The sequence below is a fragment of the Brachyhypopomus gauderio genome, chromosome 10 (genome assembly GCF_052324685.1).
Source record: "Brachyhypopomus gauderio isolate BG-103 chromosome 10, BGAUD_0.2, whole genome shotgun sequence".
Lineage (NCBI taxonomy): Eukaryota > Metazoa > Chordata > Actinopteri > Gymnotiformes > Hypopomidae > Brachyhypopomus > Brachyhypopomus gauderio.
Window position 1 is genome coordinate 14944026 of NC_135220.1, and position 22500 is coordinate 14966525.

The following is a 22500-nucleotide window of genomic DNA, read 5'->3' on the forward strand; positions in this document are numbered from 1 at the left end:
CTTGTCCACATAGACCATATATATATATATATATATATATATATATATATATATATATATATATATATATATATATATATATATATATATATATATATGGTCTATATATATATATATATATATATATATATATATGGTCTATATATATATACAATGAGACCAGAAACGGCGGAGCACGATGAGATGGGTGATGTGAAGGTCAACATCAGTTGTGAGTCACTGTCCCTCCTGCTCCACCTACATGGCACATACAGCCAGAAAAAAATGACACCAGACAGCAAATCGAGTCTCATATCAACATACATAGCCAGTGACGTATAGTCTAGGAAAATGTGTGTTTGTGTGTGTGTGTGTGTGTGTGTGTGTGTGTGTGTGTGTGTGTGTGTGTGTGTGTGTGTGTGTGTGTGTGTGTATGTGGGTGTACTGTTTCAGAGCAAGTGAGTTTTCCATAAGGGGCCTGAGAGATTCTCTCCTTCTGTGGGGTCATAAACCCACACAGTCTTTCCGTTCTGTGTAAAAAGAGGGCTCTCTTCGGGATTCCCCCCAGACTGTCGTAATTCCTTCCCTGAGTAAGCCAATCTACAACCTTCTTCCTTCACGTGAGCATTTGGGAAGTGGTGGGGGGCAAGGTCAATGAGGGAGGGGCCCACCATATAGCCAGGATGGTGCTCTGTGGTAGTCATTACTCATCAGAGTCGGAAAAAGAACATTACAGGCGCTTTTATCACACGAGACGTCAAGAGTCAACGAGTCTGCTCACCTTGATTTCCATGACTACACCACAAACATCCAAACAGATGGCACTGTGAGGACATATGTGCAAACTACACATAAAAACAGCCCAAACAATCCTCAGCTTTGATTCAGTATCTCAAGATGGGAGCTGTTTGTCTCTTTAGCTGTGGGGGAGAGAGAGTGTTCCATGTATCTGTCTGCCCTTTCCCACACTCAGATGTTCATTTATGAGATAAATACACTATGCTGAGATCATCTCCTCCATTAACAACCATAAACAAATTTCATTGCAAACATCAATAATGAGGAGCCACTGACAAAAGGCAATCCAAACCCCAGAGCTGGTCCAAACCCCAGAGCTGGTCCAAACCCTAGAGCTGGTCTAAACCCTAGAGCTGGTCTAAACCATAGAGCTGGTCTAAACCCTAGAGCTGGTCCAAACCCTAGAGCTGGTTCAAACCCTAGAGCTGGTCCAAACCCTAGAGCTGGTTCAAACCCTACAGCTGGTCCAAACCCTACAGCTGGTCCAAACCCTAGAGCTGGTTCAAACCCTAGAGCTGGTCCAAACCCTAGAGCTGGTTCAAACCCTACAGCTTGTCAGTGAAGACGCTAACAGGCAATAATGTCTGATATCTTGAACACAATTCCATAAAGTAAAAATAAATAAATAAAACTTTATATAAGAGTCATCGGCAGAACTCTGAACTCTAAGCACAATTTTCATCCCAAAGCACAGATAACCTCAAATGTCCATGCAGAAGCCCTGCAACCTAAAACTCATATCACTACTTCGAAACACAAATAACACACCGACACAAGGAGTAAACGCTATAAGGCATGATTGGTTCACTAGCAGTTAAAAAACATTGGTCAACCAATGAGAACTCAGAAAGCATTGTACATAGATAAATAGAACAAGCACATCCCAATTTTTTGGGGATGTTTAGTGAAGTGGAAACAATCAATCAAGCGTCTACACAATAAAAGTCCTAACACAGCCCAGATGCTGGTGTCCCAGCGGTGATGATGCAGCAACTAAGCAAGAACACCGAGAGCCAGCAGAGTGCTTATGTTCTCAACTGGGACATCGACTTCCATTACAATCTCCAAGTCTACCAGTGTTTTACAATGCACAATATTTACATGTTTTCCCCCACCTAATTCCTTATTTCAAGCCTATCACAAGCCTACTTTCTTCAAAAAAGCAGTAGAAGGTATGTAATGGAACTCTGCAAAACTCTTCTCCATATTATTGTGCCTATGTATTCAGAGTCCATCTGTGTGATCTGAAGGCAAAGTTGCAGTATAAACAAAGCTAACATGCTACTGAGTGGACTGTCTGCTCATGGCAGACAGAGATGTGGTTTGATAAATGAAGTCTGATTTTTTGGACTTGTGTCCCAGGGAGCATACGTGCGTTCCTTCACATTTCCACAAGAAAACCATTCCACAAAAAAGAGTCATCACAGGCGCTGAGTCATTCCTGCTGTGCTTAAGCACTTCACAACAGATTAAGGAATCTTCTGCATGAAATGGGCCAACCAGAGAGGCAAATGGACCCAACAGAGAGACACAAGAAATGCACCAATCAGAGAGACAAAGGAAAAGGACCAATCAGAGAAGCCAAAGAAACGGGCCAATCAGAGAGGCCAGGGATCGTATGGGAGCTGCAATGGAACAGTCACCATAGAATGAGTCACCACTGGTACATTTAGTGATTTCAGATGTTTGTTGGTTGTGTTATTTATTCTTTTGAGAATAACATATGCCAGAGGAGACCCCTTCCTCCTAGAGTCTGTGTGTAAATAATATCCAATGATAATGGGCACAATGTGAAACAAATGAAGAAATGTTCTCCAAACTAAAATAAATGTGGAACAAATGTTTAGTGTTTCCATGGAGTAATGATGTTTTTGACATGTGGAAACTTATCAACAGGTGTTTTTTGTTGAGCAAATGATTCTGTGTGCATGTATAAGTGTATGTATAAGTGTGCGTTTATGTGTGAGTGTGTGTGAGTGTGTGTGTGTACGTTGTCTTACCTCCACATCATTGCTGGAGGTGCTGGTGAAGTGAAAGCCAGGGATACGTTTCTGGGTGCACACCACCCCCACGTCCTCCGAGTGCCTGCAGTCAGACACCCCAAAGCCGTTGGAGGGGCAGTCAGCCAGAGAAACCTCTCTTCCAGTACAGTGCACATTATCCAGCCAGATGTGCCCTGCAGGCAAAGGAACACCAACACTCCTGAGCACTGCTTAGCCTGATAGTCCACTCCTGAGAGAGACCATTCCTAAGAGAGACCGTTCCTGAGAGAGACTACTCCTGAGAGACCACTCCTGAGAGACCGTTCCTGAGAGAGACTACTCCTGAGAGACCACTCCGGAGAGAGACTACTCCTGAGAGACCATTCCTGAGAGAGACTACTCCTGAGAGACCACTCCTGAGAGAGACTACTCCTGGGAGAGACCACTCCTGAGAGAGACCACTCCTGAGAGAGATTACTCCTGAGAGAGATTACTCCTGAGAGAGACCACTCCTGAAAGAGACCACTCCTGGGAGAGATCACTCCTGAGAGAGACCACTCCTGAGAGAGATTACTCCTGAGAGAGACCACTCCTGAAAGAGACCACTCCTGAAAGAGACCACTCCTGAGAGAGAACCTGAGACAGGTGTGCAGTGAGCATGTTGTGTTGCTGAGCTAACAGCTCAGTCATTTCCTTTAGGCATTCTGCATGGACTTTCTGTATGAGGGTGTATTCAGAATGATAAGGGACATAAAGGGTAAATCAAGTACTAAGAATGCACAGAGTGGAAGACATTGTAAGTGATTCAGCATTCACAGGGTACTGTACACACAGAGACAGGGAGGCAAAGAAACTCTCAGTTACTACAATGAAATGGAACAGACTCAGGCTGCGGTCTGGATTTGGGCTCTGCGGTCTGGATCTAGGTTTCCTGACTGCTGTCTGATTGGTATTATTTGTCCCTTTAAATGATTATAACATGACTTTCCAGGGATTAGTGACTGGAGAGAAGGGAGAAGCCATTTGCTACTTGTGGGATTTCCATTCCGCTGAGGAAAATGTTAGTGATGGTCTATCATAAAGACACACTGGAAAAGTTGTCAGTGATGATGTCAGTGAAGATCCAAGTTACCGCACAAAGAGCAAAGCTTCTATTACCCACAGACAGGCTCTCCTGAAACGTGAGGGGGGCATCCCCACTGACCACTCACACGGGCAGGGATGTCTGGTCCTTAACATCACTTTATTCTAACTAATTATGACTTTGTTTTCGTTGTGTAATTTTCATTTTTTCATTTTCATTTTTTAAAACAAACTGAGGACATGTCATAGGGGCAGAGGTCATAGTGACACTCCATCTCACACACACATTCACACACACATTCTCATACATTCTCACACACACACACACCTCACCTTCTCCTTTGCCATACTTGGCTGACGGGGACCAGGCCACAGCGCCGAGGTAGCCCAACTCCCTACACACGACGTGGGCAGCAGACATGTCGAAGTCGTCATCACAGACGGTGCCCCACTCGCCGTTGTAGTACACCTCCACCCGTCCCTCGTAGTGCTTGCGTTTGTCTCCGGCCAGACGGATCTGGATACGTGTAGGTGTCTGGGCATCGGACTGAGCAAAGCTCACCACCAACACACACATCACACTGAGCAAAGAGCAAGAAAGCATGGCCATGGGAACCTGCCAAAACAAAACACACACACACACACACAGAAAACACAAACAGAGAATATGCATAGGGTTAAAGATACCTGTAGTACAAACAACAAGAAAAAAATGTATACAGGAAACCAGGCTGTTTGGTCTGCTGGTGGTCAGCACTCCCAGCAAGGAGGTGGATGCTCAGGTTCCACTGGGCGTGTCTGCCCTGTCATCAGTCACGCACGGCTACAGGCAGTGTCTTAATCTCAGTTAATATTCCTGTGTTTAATGGGGCTAATCACTGTTCACAGGGAGTACCATGTGGGGGACCAACATCTCTGACCCAACATCAGTCTTAGCACACACATCCTGAGGTGTCTTTGTCATTCACGTGAAAGTCTGGTGTCCTGTGGTCATGTTAGTTTAGTCATCACTCACCTGCTTCCCTCCATCACACCCCTGCACTCATGGAAATCTATTCATGCGACTAAGCATGGTTCAGCGCTGCACACAGGCTGCACCACCCGTGGGTGGTGGTCTGTGGTGTTACAATGGTGCTTTTATCCCTGCTTAAAGCACTGACCACCCGTCGGACAGATCTGCCCCAGCTACTTACATGTGGGTTGCAGGCGGGAGCTGAAATTCTCATCTATATGAATTCAATTCCAATTCTGAAAAAATGTCAGCTAATGTAACAATTAAAATTGCGAAAAAAATGAGGAGAATCCATCGTGCTGAAACACAGAGGTAACACTAGTAACTGAGATAGCCTAAATAAAATCAAGTTGCATACACTGGGCGAGAACAGGTTGTGATTTAATTACTCTCTAAATAGAGCGTCTTAATAATCTGCTTTATGAGGATAGGTGTCCATTAAAATACTGCCTACTTAAACAGCACGGGGGTCCACACTCACTTTCGTAACTGTTTTTAGTTTCTGTGTAATTACTGAATATTTCAGTTACTGAATAATATATCCCAGGGGTACTCAACTGGCGGACCGCGGTCCGGATCCGGACCCGAACGCAGTCCTGTCCGGACCCAATCTCATTCCTGATTAACTGGATACGGACCAAAACAAAACCGTAGCATTTATTTCAGGGCTATTGAAAAAACACTCCGTCACGAGTGTTACGTTTGCCACCCCCGCTCAACAACTTACGTTCGCCACCCCGCTCTACAACAAGCCTGCCTGGTTGACGCTTCGCGAGCGGCGCGAGGGTCCGCGCGGCGAAAATGACGTAATCGCTGTGGCTCCGCGTGTGCGCGAGTGTCTCGCGCGCTGTCGGTTCGAGAGGTCGTGCATCTCTCGAATTTTGTAACTTTGCGCCGCGCTTCAGCGCAATGAACAAAGTCACGTTTTCAGGGTTCATACACCTTTATAAGGTGGAATTAAAGCACTTGTACGTCACTTTCAAGGTCCATTTCAATATTTCCCAGCATGTTAAACATAATTAAGTTAAATATTTATACATATACTCGAAATAATTCGCTTTTTTATCACATTATTTAATGGTTGTTTATTTAAAAAACGCCCAATCTTCACGTCTTCACGTTCTCTCATGTTTCGTCCTGGAATTACAAGAGGCTCGTATTTGTTAACCTAATACAAGAGAACTATTCAGTCAGACAGCTATTTGTTGTGAAACCAAGTAGTTACAATTTCAAGCATTTTAAAGTACTTTAACCTAAATTCCAGCACTTTTCAAACCTGAAACATATAGCAACATTAAAATTGGTCAGGTAAATGTTCATTCCCCTGTTTTGAGGGGTGTTTCTACCACATATCGTATCGGACAAAATGCCTATCGTTTCGGAGAACACTGCAGTGACGCTCGCGAAAGTATAAACACCTCCACCGTTCCCCCCCCCCCCCCCCCGCTCAACAACTTACGTTCGCCACCCCCGCCGCACCGGACCTCAGGGCACAGGTATCTGCCAAAATTGGACCGCGGACAAATTTAGTTGAGTACGCCTGATATATCCTAATAGCTTATACATTAATAATAATACACAAGGAATACTTAATAAGAATACAATGTAAACTGTGAGAAATGTGATACAAAAATATATTTCCCATTCATCTTTTATTAACAGCTACATGATTATGATTTCCTTAATAGCTACAGCATTAGAAATGCATATCTTTGGACACTCTTGAGTGTAAATGTAAATGGGCCCAGGCATATAACTTAAGGTGGTACAAGATGTCCGTTTTAATCACTGATCTTGACTCTACAACAGAGCATGTGTAAGGCTTTGAAAACTCGTTTTTACTTCCTCCTGCCCTCATGACCCCAGATCCTGGGTGGAATTGGTTTCAGACAGCCCATCAAAGTGTCAAGAGGGAGACATCTTCAAGAGAAGCTCACACTCCATAATCAACAGACTGAACTTTCCCTTACAGATGTTACTGGAACATTACAGCAAGGGAGTGATTCTGTTGAGTGATCAAACTCCTTTCCCAACTTACTTGATCAGGCCATTGATCAAACACATTTCCTATCTCATTCACCATCAAGTGGAAGCATACATCGAAAAACTGAGATTGTAACAGGATGGTAAAAACAACTATGTTGCACAATCACATTAGTTTGGTTGATGACAAATAGTTATTATATATGCGCACAAGCAAATTGCTCATAATTTAGGCTTTTTGACTCATAAGTGAGTTAATGAGTTCATAAGTAACCACGCTGTACTGAATGTTTAATGTGTACAAATCCTCTGCCATTTGGCCTCTCAATTAAAACAATTCAGATTCCTTATGAAAGATCAACATTTATCAAATTCATTTTCTAATGAACATAGAGAGCCTTGGAATGCATACATACTAAGGTCATTCAACCCAGCCCAGAGTTGTTCAGACCTCAGAGAGAAACCAGCCAGCCCCAGCGGCTAAACTCCAACATGCCTTCATCTCTGTTTGAACTCTGGTCTTCGGCATTCCAGGTAGACATTTTGGGCACTAAATGCTGAAGATGGTGAAAATTTACTTCCTCACATTAATGAAATACTTAATACTAAGTACTCCTAAGCAGTGTTGCCATAGTTACTTTGAAACAGTAATCCGACTACTGACTACTGACTACTTCTTTAAAAAGTAACTCAGTTAAGTTACTGACTACTTGCTTTTAAAAGTAACTAAGTTAGATTACTTTTAGTTACTTTCAGCAGAGGCTGATCCCCCGCCCCTATAACATGAAAATGACTACCAGTTCTGCCAATACTCACTTTATTGACATGTATTTTAACCGGAACATCAAAAATGACACTGGCATTTGTAAACTTTTTCTTGAAATAGGCTTACATGTTTTTTAAATAAATAAATAAGACAGTCTTTCTGTTCAACTCCGCCCACTTACAGGGTTGCCAACTGTCACGCATTGAGACACACGCATTTGACTGTCTTCACACGCTTACGCCACACTTCCGATATCTCACGCCGAAAAAAAAATCCAGTTTATTTACCTCTGATCCACATCTATGATTCAGTGAGTTACTAGTTCGATCTGGCGCCAACCACCGGTGATCGATCGATCGCGATATAATACTGAATTTAGTCCATTTTACACCCCGCCCGGTAACAATTTACGTTCGCCGCCAAGCCCCGGTTATTTTTTCAGGTTTGACGTTGTGTTTTTGAAAGTAGACAGCACTCTGTCGCCAGGACAGAGTGTACAACGGACATTAATGTTGTCTTCCTTAGCCGAAATAAAATCAAAATAATGCCTGTATTTCCAGCTGCTAAAGGCGAACCTCTCCTTCCATCTGACTTTGGCGCCGCAGAGCAGAGATGACGTAACCGCGTAAGAAACGTGTAGCCAAAAAATAAGAATGAATAAATATAACCTACGTTCCCCCGAAATGCAGAAATAGTAACGCACGATGTTTTAGATAAGTAACTTTAATCTGACTACTAGTTTTTAAATAGTAGTTGCGTTAGACTACTCGTTACTGAAAAAAGTAGTCCGACTACAGTAACGCGTTACCGGCATCACTGCTCCTAAGTACTGCATCCACCCATTCATCATTCATTTATCACTGACACCTAACTTAGGTCCAGTGGGCATTTTTTACATCTAATGTTACCAAAAACTCTTTACTTTTAATCAATAAACACATTTTTCAGTATTGTGGCTGCCTACAAGATTACAAGTCTTCCTGTCATCTTATACGTTTTCAAAGACAGAAGAATAGAGCATCGGTTATAGCCCGTGCACTTACACCGTGCATTTGGGGGATTTCTGTGCAATGTGAACCTAAAACTCGACACTTCAAATAGTTCATTCACCTGTGCACGAAACAAGACAGATATAAACACTCCATTCCATTGTAAAAGCAGCCCTGTTCTGTGAGTGTCACCTCTCTCCGTCATCACGCGCTGCCTCATTTAGTGTCTCGTGCCCGCCACTTATTGATGTTCATTATTGACTCTGTGAGAACCTGTGTGCGCTCGCGCAGCCGCGTTTGATTGATGTCAGTGAATTGAAAATGACAGTGACGGTCTCTTATTGCTTAACTGTTAATATCGTGTAAAAACCAACGAACACAAAATTGAAATCAGATTTGTCTCGTTTGAGACCAGTGTGCGTGTAACTGCCGCTCGACAATTTATCACATCAATTCCGCAGTTTAAGCTGTAGCAGAATCAAAGAAAAGAAAAGAAAAAAGTTTTTTGTTGCTTCCTGTGTGTTTGCATTAAGTTAGTGTTCACGGTCATGTTACAGTGTCAGATTTAATCACGCTGCAGACGAACAGTTAGATCTCTCTGTAGTAGCCTATAGCCTCTTCCAAAGCTACCAAACTTCTAAGCAGAACATCGGATTCCTAAATGGATTGTTTATGCAATTAGCAACAGCACACGACTGACCATAAGCGAATTCTGCATTTCGCATGGCTCTTTCAAATGCAAAATTTAGCTTTTTTTCGCACAAGATCCAACAAAATAACTTGGCCTAGGTTTTACAGAATAATTTTCCTAACTAATATTTCAATATTTTACCGGAGTCAGGCTTGTCGATGCGATATCGGGACACTTACTCCGGTAACTTGCCGACAGACTCCGGTGAAGTTACACGAGCCGTATTGGGTGGTTCACTTCTGGAATCAAGCGTCGCGTGCACCAGCCTATCGCTTCGGGAGCGAACTGGCCAACACGTTTCTGGGCCGCCTTTTAGCCTCGCGCTCCACTCGTTCCAGCAGCGTTCGCCACCTCCCTCCGTCCAGGAACTGGAGAACATATCGGTTTCTTTGGGTGTCCCATCACCGTCTGTAACCCAGCAACGAAAGCAAACGAGACGTGGTGGTCGTGTAAACGTGCTTGACCGGCACGTTTCTCCAGTCGGGTTGTGCTGAAGGTTTCTGACGCTCGTAGATGCTGCGTGTAAACGCTGCCCGCCTGTTGCTACAAATGGACATGTTTGCAATATTATGAATGTTACGTTACTGCATGAACACGTGGCTCGGACAGAGTTTGCACAAAACCGAATCAATACGTACACATACACAAATGTTTGAAATGTGATTTGACGTAGCCTAATTCTTCCCGTGGATGTATGCGGGTTTTGATGCGTTTTATTGCGTTTTTCTCTTGCACCACACAATATTAAACCCGAGAGACCTGTAATGTAAAGATCACCACGATGACTAGGGCTCTCTCAAACACAGGCGGACAGCAAAGCGCAGAAAAATTTCAACTTTATTAAACAGTCCCTGAGTTGAGCTGGAGTACAACATGAATGACATTATAATAGGCGCTCATGTGACCTTCTGGACCTTCTGCCTTTGGCTGCATCTGACTTGCCATAACCCCATCAGCTTGATGGATGTGAGCGGGGGCGGCGGGGTTGCAGTGGACTACAGGACCCGAAGTGCCGCCCGCACTAGCAGAACTCCGAACAGCACGGTCAGGCCGGAGTCCAGCGACATGGCGGCGTTGCGGTCCCGGTAGCTGTGCGCGTTGTGCGGGCCGTTACAGTCGTTGGTGAAGCAACACTCGAGTTTCACACCTCCGCTGCTCATGTGGGCCTTTTCACAAAAGGATGCGTAGGAACAGGATTTGATCACCGAGTCTGGAACGGAGGAAACATGTGAATGTTTTTATTTTGTGATCTAATTATCTTACATGTGAATTAATTATCTTATAATTTCAGCTACGGATTAAGAAGTGTTCGTTTTTGAGAGATGACTTTTATGTGAACAATAGAGCCATATTTACACTGGGATTTTCTTTTACAATTTATTTAGGAAAATAAAATCAATCAAACAAGAATCATCATAACCATCACGCCCATCAGATAAGACGAACAGATAACCAGAAGACTGGAGACAGAACTGTGACGCTGGAAAAGTGTGCAAAATTGCTCCACCGTGTGGTCAATGTGGGAAGTGATTGTATGTAATTACATCTGCCTGGGAGATTCAGGTGATCGTGGAAGAACTGAAGGTGTGAGACGGAACCACCTTTATCAGCAGGACACTGCTTACGTTTTTTTCTGTGTGTCTGTAAGATTGATGACATCTGTGTGTGTGTGTGTGTGTGTGTGTGTGTGTGTGTGTGTGTGTGTGTGTGTGTGTGTGTGAGACTTACTGGGCCCTGTGATGGTGGAGCAGGCGTCTGCATGGGCGGGGCATACAGTTGACCCCTGTCGGTTACACTCCTCCTCATTGGCCGCAACACACGTATGACATTTCAGTGTCTCGCCTTTACATTCTGAACAAGACAACACAGCTGCTCTGAGATTAATATGAAGATTTAGACATGGACCAAGGCACAGTGGGTGGATGGGCACGCACACACACACGTACACACGTACACACACTCACACTCACACTCACTCACTCACTCACTCACTCACTCACCAGTGAGCCACAGACAGGGCAAGAGCTCCCACAATAATGTTCACCTGACCACATGTGCACATTCAGACAGGTTGGATGTTTCTGTTTCTTTGCTTAATGGTAAACAACCACATTTTGACCTCAGATCAGATACAGAAATCATAAGATATTTTAACACAGTATATAATAATAGTACAGTAGTGTAGGGGTACTACAGTGGTATTATAATAATGTTAGTTAGTCTTTCCCAAGGCAAAAACTAAACATGTTGTGGCAACATTTAGCTGTTATGCAGGTCCTTAATTGAATTTCTAAAAAATTTAAGTTTTATTTTTTAAACCCCTTGTTGATTTGAATTTCTTTAAATTCTTAATTCAAAATAATTATTCCACTATTTATTTTGTCTCTTGTTTTTTATTTTTATCTATTATATTTTTTGGCAATTCCCTTCCCAAATAATAGATCTCGGGTCGTAATAAGCATCTTTTCCTGTGGAAAGTACTTTGAATTGCTGGTGTAAATGAAAGGTACAAAAAAAAACTTGTCTTGCCTTTTTAAAATTCTGTTTAAAATTTAAAATCTGAAACTAAATTGAAAGTATTTATTGTTATTTAATAAAGCATAAAGCTGTTGTGGTGGACTTTGAAGCTGTTTTCAGGTGATCTCAATGTCCCTCGCCCCGCCCTGCAGACTCTGAGCCCCGCCCTGCATGCAACATTAATGATACACAGGAAGGCCCGCCTCCTTGTGTAGAAGCTTCATAGTTGATTAGTACTGCTGAGCCATGCTGAATTTCTGCATTTTTATCCTTAGTTTAAAACAGTTCCTAGGACAGTCACACAGGGTTTTCTTTAACCTAGCATCTATTTTAGTGATTTTATATGGTTCTTAGGATGGGAAGAGGTTATAGGCTGAGTGTTATTTAAAAATCACTTAGACCAGCTTTAAGCGTATTAACACATCCAGGAGGGGGGACAGCTTAGGAGATCCAAGGAGATTACAGATAATGTCTATAGAGGTCTTAAGACACATAGAAGCATACTGTTTTGATTCTGAACAAATTTGTAAGAATAGATTCAAGATTCAAAGATTAAAAAACTTTATTCATCCCTTAGGGGCAATTGAGCTCAATTATTAGGTAATTAGGTAAAAATTAGTAAGATATAAATTAAAGGAACTAAATGAAAGCATCTTAAATATTTAGTGGTATATGAATTTGATTAACGAGGCAGACAGCCCTAAAGGCCCGTGTAGTGATTTGCTCTTCCTCTGGTTTATTTTTGCTTGCTATGTGGTGTGTGTGTGTGGAAGCTCGGACACTTACTGTTCAGGACGGCTGTGAGCAGAAACAGCAGAGCCAGTGGAGTCCTCATGACGCAGCAAGCTCCTGAGGGAGAGTGGCCAGGAGAACTCCCAGCCTCCACCTGTCCACCCCCCTCCACTAATCCCCCCGCCCCAGCCACCCGCTGAACCGCAGCCCCTCCCACTAATCCCATCGTCATTATCCCCGGATGAGCAGAGGCAGTGGGAGGAGTCAGAGAGGCCCCCACAGTGGGGTTTGGTGAACAAGGTTATAACATGGCGAACCCTGGTCAGAAGGCACTTTGGGTCAACACTGGAGGTTCTGGTTTTCTCTGAGGTTCTGTTCATCTGTCGGCATGTCAGACAGCTCCAGTGTAATGTGTGTCATCTTTGTAATCAGACGTTGCTCCAGAGTGCATCTCGGCTCCATCGTACGGTACAGAACCCCACTGAGGTTCTCCTCTTTAACGGTGTATGGCAGTGACTCAGACTCACACTGACGCTTTATGAACAGAGCCAGTGTGTGTTGGAGCAGGGAACCCACACAGTTAGAGGACATGAAGCACAGGCACACAGTTCTTTCAGAAGGAAAAGAGGCTCCAGTCACCAAAGGATAAGCAGTCATTACTTTAATTCAAGCAATGCCTTATGCACAAAATATATAGATGTATAGACATATATATATATATATATTAGTAAACATGATTTCTCTGCAGCTCAGTTTTCCACTTTATAAACATGAATAAAATGAAATAAAGCAAGAATAATACTCTTATAAACACAAACAGGCAGGTGCAGAGAGCACAGCATGTGCTCGGAGCCTATCACCAATGAGGGGGGTGTGTCTGTGGACACTGCCCCGCCCCCTCAAGGACCCTGCACTGGACTAACATGGGGCAGCATGGCAGCCTGACAAATACTATTGCATATTAACAGCCAGGGGCATTGTGGGATTGGTTAACAGCAACTTGCATTGCTATGGCAACAGGCACAGAATAAGAGCGGCAGCAAAGATTGTCGGTTGAATGATGTTTCAGAATAACACCTGCTTCCACAGGTGTGTGAGGAGAGAGGAGGCAGCTAAGGCAAAGGAGGTGATCTGAGGAGAGAGAAGACATTGGAGGTGATCACCAGCACAGGTGGCACATGCAAAACTGCTCATTACTTTAACGAAAATGGAAACCAATTTTAAAGACCTAAGCTCATTCATCGCCTGATAAATGGTTCGTCTTGGCGTGTTATAGAGCTGTGAGACGCCCTTAGTCACCTCAGAGCATTGTGCTGTTACATTAGCTGTTTCATTAGCGAAGCGTTCTGCGTCCATGACTGCAGTTCATACAATAAATGTTCCCAAATGGAGTTTTTCTACCTTCATGAATATATCTTTGATCCTGTTCCTTTAGTTCCGTTTGAGTCCATGGTGCTACACAGCTCATTGGATATAAAGCAAATACTTTCACAATTAAAGATCAGACTATCACTTCATAAAGGTACAAACCACTGTGACACAAATCCCAGTCTTTAAAACACTGAGAAACAGTGAAATAATTTGTTGCAGGAATTTCCCACGTGCACTCAGTCACTGGGTGTGATGGGTACTAAGGCGACCACAAGGTGACAGAACTGTAAGCACAGTCCAAAACAACCATCCAACAAAGTTTCTTATTTACAGTACAAGATGTGAATAATATGATTGCGTCCCCTTCAGGAACAGCAGCAGTGGTTCAGAAAAAGAGGTCATAGAGTATTGACCAGAGTGGATAGACTTTCTCCTGTATCAAACAACCATTTCTTCTCACTCACTCACTCACACACTCACACACACACACACACCATAAGCCCAAGTCCTTGTATGCACAGGTGTCCTTTAAAGAAGAAACCTTGCTGACCACAAGCAGAACCAGCAGGATGTGTAGGTGGGTCCCGCCCACAGCCTCAGCACACTACAGTCTCCCCATCAAAACCCCATTGTGTGTGGGCAGCTCCAGCCCAGATCAGCTCCAGCCTCTCCCCAGGCTCACGGAACCCTGGAGATGTGAAAAAGGGCTGTTTTCTCATACTGTTCTCCTTGCAATCCAGATGTTGAACAAAGGAAGAAGTGACTGCTGTTTTAGAAAAACATGCTGGCCGGAACTGGAACGTGGGCTGTAGTCGGGTTGTGGGCGGACCGGGGGCGGGGTGTGGGCGGACCGGGGGCATATTGAGTAGGCTTGGGGTGGGGTATGAACAGGAGCAAAGGGCAGGTTTGTTGTGTGAGAAGGGAGCAGAGGCAGGAACTCTCACTGAGTTCAGTCTGTTGTGCCCAGTTTAGCTATGAGCTCATCACATATCTTAGTGAGCTCCTCGATCTCCTGATTCTGAAAGGAAGAGAAAAGGGGAGGAAGTGAGCATGTGATACGAACATCTAGTCAAACCATAAATACAATCATGCAGTATGAACACTGGGTGGACGTACTGCATGAAAAATGGAATGGGCGTCTTTACCTTCTGCTCGAAGGCTCTTTCCAGAGACTCCACCTTCATCTGCTCCTTCCTCAGACTGGCGTTCAGAGCCACACTCTCTGCATTCGCCCTGGCACGCACCTGAGCTATCTCCTCATTGGCCCTGGGGCAGGAGCACAGGGCGGAGAATGTGTTAGCCACACCCCTGTGCTAATTACACGCATTCCACACATCTTTTTGATCTGTTCACGTGCACTAACCAAACACCTGCTATAATGATACACATGTACTAACCACACACCTGAGCTAACAAGCCACCTGAGCTAACAAGCCACCTGAGCTAACCACACACCTGAGCTAACCACCCACCTGAGCTAACCACCCACCTGAGCTAACCACCCACCTGAGCTAACCACACACCTGAGCTAACCACCCACCTGAGCTAACCACACACCTGAGCTAACCACACACCTGAACTGCTCTCCTGCAGCACCCACACAGCTGCACTAATGAAACCCACCACCCCAAAACATTAAAACATGCTGCAGTACAATGGCATCGTCAATATCAGTGTGTGTGCAGTTAGGATGCAGTGAGCTGCGGTGTTGCCACAGTGATTTGCAGTGCGGCTGCTGTGTTGCCACAGTGATTTGCAGTGCGGCTGCTGTGTTGCCACAGTGATTTGCAGTGCGGCTGCTGTGTTGCCACAGTGATTTGCAGTGCGGCTGCTGTGTTGCCACAGTGATTTGCAGTGCGGCTGCTGTGTTGCTACAGTGATTTGCAGTGCGGCTGCTGTGTTGCAACTGTGACTGGCAGTGCGGCTGCTGTGTTGCTAGTGATTGGCAGTGCGGCTGCTGTGTTGCTACAGTGATTTGCAGTGTGGCTGCTGTGTTGCAACTGTGACTGGCAGTGCGGGAGCAGTGGACACACTTGTCAAGTTTCTCCTCGGCATGGATTTTGAGTGTCAGGTAGCGCTGCTCCTCCTGTTTGACCCGTGCCAGATACTCCTGCGCACACTTCTTCAGCACCTCCTCATTCTGAACACAGCAGAACCGGCAGCTCAACACACTACACACCACAACACACACTTTACGTTTGTGGAAGCTGTAGTGTTAGTGTGTAAAGCGTTACGCTGGTGGGGGCTGTGGTGTTGGGGCTTTCACCTTCTTAAACCCCTCCAACACGCCCTTCATGTTCTCGTAGCGTCTGAAGAGGTCGGAGAGTGAACGCTCCACAGAGTTGAGGTCCGCCAAGGCCTGGTCTCTCTCCAGTGTCACCTGCTGAACGCTCTTCTGTGAGCACATGTTCTTCCTCTGCTCATCCTCTGTGAGGAAGAGGAGCAAGCATGAAACACTCGAAGAAAAGATCCGAGAACACAGAGCAAACATCTGAAGACATTATGACACACTGCCTTAGCATTTTAACCAAGACCCACCTATCATTTGTGCCACTGTCTTCTCATACTCAGCCACTATTTTCCTATTGAGGGATGTAAATATATATATATACATTTTATTTTTATTCAAGGAGACTCTTATTATAGAAATCACAGAAACTGTTGTCATGGAAACAGAACTTACCTCATCTCATTCACCTCCGTTTTGCTCTCCTCATACTTCCTCTTCCAGTCATTGGCCTCGATCTCTTTAGTGATGATCTGAGGGGCAGGGTTAAACTCAACCTTAAGACCCAGCCAGGGATGAATGTGTGTGTGCTTGTGAGTGTGTGTGTGTGTGTGTGTGGTGTATATGATGTGTGTGTGTGTGTGTGTGTGTGTGTGTGTGTGTGTGTGTGTGTGTGTGTGTGGTGTATATGATGTGTGTGTGTGTATGTTGGTACCTCCTCTCTGATCAGTGTGAGTACTGCAGCTTTGTCTATCTCACTGAGGGGGAGGCAGTCCAGACTGGGGCTCACTTTCTCCAACTGGGGCTTACATATGCCTTCACTCTGCAAAACACACACACACACACACACACACACACACATACACACACGCACACATCATATACACCACACACACACACACACACACACACACACACACACGCATTTACAACAGAAGTACTGCAATGCCCCGGCACTCACATTGACTGTGTTGTGTTTTTTAACACAGCCAGATAAAGTCATTATTTTTATTTGTGCCGAGATGGAAAACACTAAGCTTTGTTTGACAAACAAAAGTTCCTTCTGTTTGTATTGTCTATACTGTCTGTGCTGTCTGTGAATTATGGATGGCTTTATATAACTCAGACTAATGAAAGCATGACCTACACATGCTCTGCTCTAGTCCCAGTCATCAGCACACACGCAGTCTCTGACCTTGGACAGATTATCATCACTAATCTCCTTTAAGGGATGTGATTGTCATCATTTCATGTACACACACACACACACACACACACACACACAGTAATGCCACCTAAGACCTCATATAGGGGGCATTAAAGGTCCATACTGGGGTTCCCTCTGGTTCCGGCTAAACATTGGCCACTGATACAGAGACTGCTTCCTCTCATCACTGCTAGGTGGAGGGGTTTTCCAGACCCAGTGCTCAGGGAAACCCAGACGGTCCACGTGTCTCCCAGCTCACATCAGCTCACTCGGTTCTGCTAGGGGAAGGACACATGGGCCGCCTGGAACGGGACCCTGACCCTTAACCTCTGTGGGTGCTACTGGGCCTCCGGGCCAGCACACTAAAAGTAAAACTAAACTTAGTTCATGTTTGTGAGGACTCACAGGAGTGCAGATCTCATCACTGAAAAAGTCTGTTTTCGCCACAGGCAGGTCTGAGGACAGAGGCAGAATGACACATCGTTACGTGTGGAACCTTCAAGGATTAGATTTGCATTCTGACATAATGTAATGCCTCCATACAAGGACAAACGTCTGCCTGAGTTGCAGTTTGAAGTTTTACCTATCCACTAGAGGGCAGCATAATCATTCATTCTAAGCACTAGAGAACATATGCTTACAACATGCACACACATAAAATCTCAGTCAGTCTATCTGCTCCAGGAAGAGACAGCAAAGAGCTGTTTTTTTTTTCTTTGGCACAAGCTGGCAAGAGCTGTAGGGAAAATCTGTCTGCTGTCACTCATACCAATTAGGATAAGCCAATAATTACCTTTGGTATTGTTCCAGTAAACTCCCAATTACTCAGAACAGGAAATACCATCAACATCATTATAAGATTAAGTTGTGATGGTGTAGAACACACCAGTCAGGCCAAGACAAACACTATAACACAGCACACGCGCTATAACACAAACTACAAAGCACACACACTATATGACAGACCACACAGTACATGAACTATAAAACAGCACACACACTATATCACAGAACAAACACTACAACACAAACACTATAACACAAACTACACAGCACACACACAATAACAGAATCCACACATTAACACACTGCGTGTGAGCTCCATAAAACAGACACAGTTGGCCTCTTAAGGGCACAGAGTGGAGCTTGGCTTGCATGCGGGGGAGAGGAGGAGAGGTTTTGGAGTTCTGTGTTTGGGCACTGAGGCACAAAATGAGCCAGTCTAACAGAACAGGGTAAACCGCCTCAGTACTGCTGCTGTAACAAACTGAAACTTTACTTATGAGCTAACTGCAATGACTAGTGCTCACTGAGAAACACAACACAGCTTCTGGCTCATTGAGACTGTGAGAAACAGAGAGCTTCTGGCTCACTGAGACACTGAGCTCACTGTGCTCTCACCATTTGTGGATTTGGTGCTGGAGGTGGAGGTGGTGGTGGTGGTGGAGCTGTCTGGTGGATCTTTTGACACCATCCCCGTGGAGGCCAGCTTCTCCTCATCTGTGGCATGACGAATGGGGAGGGACAGAGAAGCACCAGAGTCCCTCTGCACCTCCTCACCCTGTTAACACACACACACACACACACACACACACACACACATAAATATATGCACACACAGATACAGTATGTATTTCTCAATACAGACTTATGCCCATGTATACAGTAGAGAACTATAGATCTGACCAAAGCAAGGAGTTGAGGGGATGGGGGAGGGGTTGAGGGGATGGGGAGGAGCTGAACGAATGTGGGAGGAGCTGAAGGGATGTGGGAGGAGCTGAAGAGAGGGGGAGGAGCTGAGGGGATAGGGAGCAGTCGTCCTCTGTTAAGTCACTGCAGTAAGAACATTCAGAGTGAATGAGTCAGCATAGCCCTGGATAGGTTTCAACTATATTACAAATCAATCTCCACAAAAAGTACATATGGAAAATCTCATTCATATTTGTTCTCTCTCTCCCTCCCTACTTTCTCTCTGTCTGTCTGTCTCACTCTCTGACTCTCTCTCACACTCTCTACCTCTCATGACATTTTCTTCAGTTAAGAAGAAAAAAACAGGTCGTACCTGATTGCTGATGTCCACGACTAAAGATTTATTCTCAAACTTCTTCACTTTACAGGTGTTCCTGCAGACAGAGAGAGACAGACAGAGAGAGAGAGAGAGAGAGAGAGAGAGAGAGAGAGAGAGAGATGATTCATCAGTGCCAAAGTCACAGCATTCTCTTTGCCATAATGACTCAGCACAACGAAAGCAGCTTCCTCCCAGAGATGCTACGTGTGACCATCATCATCCTCAGCGCTGCATTATGTATTTACATCACATCATCACAAGCATAAGAACTGTGATATTGTGCTGCAGGGGTGGGTACCCAGGGTTTACACTGCTGTTACTCTGCCATCAACATTGACAGAAAACTGACACCAGTAGCCTCTGGGTCACCCAGACGACTGGCCATCAATACACACCAATCACATCAATAACACGTTACACATTACTAGAGATCTATACAAGTACAGATCATGACCTAGTTTTTTAGCTTTAGGAAATCAGACAGGAAGTTTAAAACAAGTACAGTGTGCAAAGGGAAACAAGGGATTACTGTAGCAGTGAGAGCAGGAGAAGAGAGGAGAGGGGAGGAGAGGGGAGGAGAGAGGGGAGGAGAGAGGGGAGGAGAGAGGGGAGAAGGAGAGGCCAGAGGAGGAGGAGAGGGGAGGAGAGGGGAGGAGAGAGGGGAGGATAAGAGAGAGGGGAGGAGAGAGGGGAGGATAAGAGAGAGGGGAGGAGAGAGGGGAGGATAAGAGAGAGGGGAGGAGAGAGGGGAGGATAAGAGAGAGGGGAGGAGAGGGGAGGAGAGGGGGGAGGATAAGAGAGAGGGGAGAAGGAGAGGCCAGAGGAGGAGGAGAGGGGAGGAGAGGGGAGGAGAGAGGGAAGAAGGAGAGGCCAGAGGAGGAGGAGAGGGGAGGAGAAGAGGAGAAAGGAGAGGGGAGGAGCAGAGATACTTACAAAAGCAAACAGAGAAACTGGACTTGCTCAGTGGTCCTGATGGGAAAAGACAAAGGCAGACACAGGGGGAGGTGGAGGACAGGACAGAGCGATTACATGGAGAAGAAGAATGAGGGAGAGAGGGAGAGAGAGAGAGAGAGAGAGAGAGAGAGAGAGAGAGAGAGAGAGAGAGAGCAGTGTAAACTGAGCATCCGGGAGGCAGAATGGGGGATTAGCTTAGATAGAATGAAAGAGAGAGGGAGAGGGGAATCAGAGCACCTCACACAAAAACAGAGCAGCCAGTTTACAAGAACTAGGACAGTAATAAAGAAACACAGACAAACAAGCATCCGATTGTTTCAAATCAGGCGGCGAGCTGAATCGAGCAGACAGCCGTGCGTTACGTATGATGAACAGATCGAATGCTGACCGACATGAAGCAACCGTATTCCAGCTCACTGGAAGTGAGAAATGAGCACACACAACGATGACACACGTGGGACAGACTCGGGACACGCGTATGAACAGCCCAAGTGCACGTGAACCACACCACTCACGTGATGATCTTGTCTTTGCTTCTCTTGGGTGATGACGGCATGGTCCGCTCCTCCGCTGAGGGGCCGTCCACTTTCGGCTGAACGAGTTTGTCTGACGGTTTCTCCGTCTTTTTTACCGAGTCACCACTGCCGAAGGCCTTCGATGGCTTAAACGGATCCACAGAGTCCTCAAAGTCGTCCTGATCAAAACTGTACGAGCCCTTGGGGAGGGTTGGAGAATTCCCCACTTTGCTGCCTCCCGTAAACGGGTTGAAGTTGGGCTCGTCCCATTGGCTGGGGTCAAAGTTGTATGATTTCTTGGGAATGGGGATATCCATGTTCAGAGGAGTAACGGCAGGATCGGGGGCAGGATCGGGGGCAGGATCGGGGGCAGGATCGGGGGCAGGATCGGGGGCAGGATCGGGGGCGACAGGCATGTCTACAGCTCGGGGTCTCTGCTTTTTAGGGGTGAGCTTGCTGCCGTGCTTCTTGCCCTGTTTGTGGGTCGGAGGTCTCCTGGAGCCAGACTGGTCCCCACCCTCCTCCGGCTGGGCCAGCTGTGCCGGCTCCGTTCCACCCTGGTCTGGGATCTCCTGGCTGGAGAGATGGGACGATGTGGGAGGGGAGTTCTGCAGCTTGGAGCCGCTGCTGGTGAACGGGTCGATGTCATCTCTGTACTGATCCGGGTCAAAGGTGTAGCAGCCTCTGGGCAGCGGCGGGGGCTCGTCGTCTACTTCGTTGGGGTCGACGGCGTTCAGCGGAGACATCATCTTCAGAGAGGGGGGCCGTGGCTTGGTGCTTCGGCCCTGCGGTCTCGGGGATTGTTCTGGAAGGAGGGTGTTACAGGAGGTCTGGGGGAGGAGAGCGGGGGCCGGGCCCTCGGCCGGCTCCGTCACCATGCTGGGTGGATGCAGGGGCTTCAGGGTGGAGGTCTGTATGCAGGCAGCCTCATGCTGGGTGTCTGGAGCACGCAGGACTGTCTGCTGGGTGAAGCCGCCCTGCTCCTCACAGACTTCCTCTAAGCCTGTCGAGAGAAAGAGTTGCCATTGGAACGCACCGTTCACCAACTCACAAAACATACATACACTACATACCTACACAACATACCCACACACTACCTATACACATTACCAGTACACACTGTAATGTCAGCATACTGCAAGAAGGGATATTGGGAGTCCCCATTTGATATACACACACACACACACACACACACACACACACACACACACACACACACACACACACACACACACACACACACACACACACACACACACACACACACACACACACACACACACACACACACACATCTGAGCACGTCAGGCAGAGGTAGATTATTCCCAGGGGGATAATATTTAAGTAAACAAAGCATATCCAGTTGGGTATAATTAGAAGTGCACGTATGCGCTATAATAGGCATTGTGCTTGTTTCTATTGTTTGCTGGGTTTCATGGTTTCTTCTAGGATACCGCGCCCCATTGGTGGGGCTGTGGAGGGGATTTGAAGAAACAGACTTCCTTTGTGGGAGAGCAGAGGAAACCCTTTCCAACCGCAGTGCTGGGCCGTTGCCTGGACCGCTAGGAGGTCCACAGTGAGACCTCAGTGAGCGCAGGTCCACAGGACACCAGCACAAAATGACAG

At 45.8% G+C, this 22500-nt stretch overlaps 3 protein-coding genes across 8 annotated transcripts in view; all 3 read right to left on the reverse strand.

Moving 5' to 3' along the window:
* loxl2a (lysyl oxidase-like 2a) overlaps positions 1 to 9800 on the reverse strand; it is a 27673-nt gene extending 17873 nt beyond the window's left edge. The window contains exons 1-3 of one of the 2 annotated variants that reach the window (XM_077019823.1): positions 9425 to 9800; positions 4176 to 4458; positions 2778 to 2953 (exon numbers count right to left, since the gene is read on the reverse strand). In XM_077019823.1, coding sequence (XP_076875938.1) covers positions 2778 to 2953; positions 4176 to 4452 — 453 coding nt within the window. In that variant the 5' untranslated portion in view covers positions 4453 to 4458; positions 9425 to 9800. The remainder of the gene's footprint in view (positions 1 to 2777; positions 2954 to 4175; positions 4459 to 9424) is intronic. The other variant, XM_077019822.1, reaches the window with a different exon arrangement.
* Positions 9801 to 10139: 339 nt separating this feature from the next.
* LOC143524909 (uncharacterized) lies at positions 10140 to 12647 on the reverse strand. The gene is made up of 3 exons (XM_077018317.1): positions 12587 to 12647; positions 11012 to 11134; positions 10140 to 10493 (listed from the first exon to the last, which is right to left on the reverse strand). The coding sequence occupies exons 1-3, from the start codon at positions 12633 to 12635 to the stop codon at positions 10279 to 10281; spliced, it is 387 nt and encodes a 128-aa protein (XP_076874432.1). The 5' UTR covers positions 12636 to 12647; the 3' UTR covers positions 10140 to 10278.
* A 531-nt stretch (positions 12648 to 13178) lies between these two features.
* Positions 13179 to 22500, reverse strand: part of tacc1 (transforming, acidic coiled-coil containing protein 1) — a 26315-nt gene continuing 16993 nt past the window's right edge. For 4 of the 5 annotated variants that reach the window (XM_077019834.1, XM_077019833.1, XM_077019835.1 and 1 more), the window contains 12 exons: positions 20875 to 21877; positions 20339 to 20374; positions 19400 to 19460; positions 18739 to 18898; positions 17743 to 17792; positions 16846 to 16953; positions 16587 to 16663; positions 16442 to 16485; positions 16170 to 16330; positions 15937 to 16043; positions 15049 to 15169; positions 13179 to 14921 (listed from right to left, as the gene is read on the reverse strand). In XM_077019834.1, the coding sequence (XP_076875949.1) occupies positions 14853 to 14921; positions 15049 to 15169; positions 15937 to 16043; positions 16170 to 16330; positions 16442 to 16485; positions 16587 to 16663; positions 16846 to 16953; positions 17743 to 17792; positions 18739 to 18898; positions 19400 to 19460; positions 20339 to 20374; positions 20875 to 21877 (1997 nt within the window). In that variant the 3' untranslated portion in view covers positions 13179 to 14852. The remainder of the gene's footprint in view (positions 14922 to 15048; positions 15170 to 15936; positions 16044 to 16169; positions 16331 to 16441; positions 16486 to 16586; positions 16664 to 16845; positions 16954 to 17742; positions 17793 to 18738; positions 18899 to 19399; positions 19461 to 20338; positions 20375 to 20874; positions 21878 to 22500) is intronic. The other variant, XM_077019832.1, reaches the window with a different exon arrangement.

Bases quoted from the DNA above. Each gene is read 5' to 3' on its own strand.
- LOC143524909 (XM_077018317.1), bottom strand. From the start codon at position 12,635: ATGAGGACTCCACTGGCTCTGCTGTTTCTGCTCACAGCCGTCCTGAAC. The intron at 11,135-12,586 runs GTAAGTGTCCGA...TGTCTTGTTCAG, and splicing joins GCTCACAGCCGTCCTGAACA to AATGTAAAGGCGAGACACTG. The intron at 10,494-11,011 runs GTAAGTCTCACA...CCTCCGTTCCAG, and splicing joins CTCCACCATCACAGGGCCCA to ACTCGGTGATCAAATCCTGT.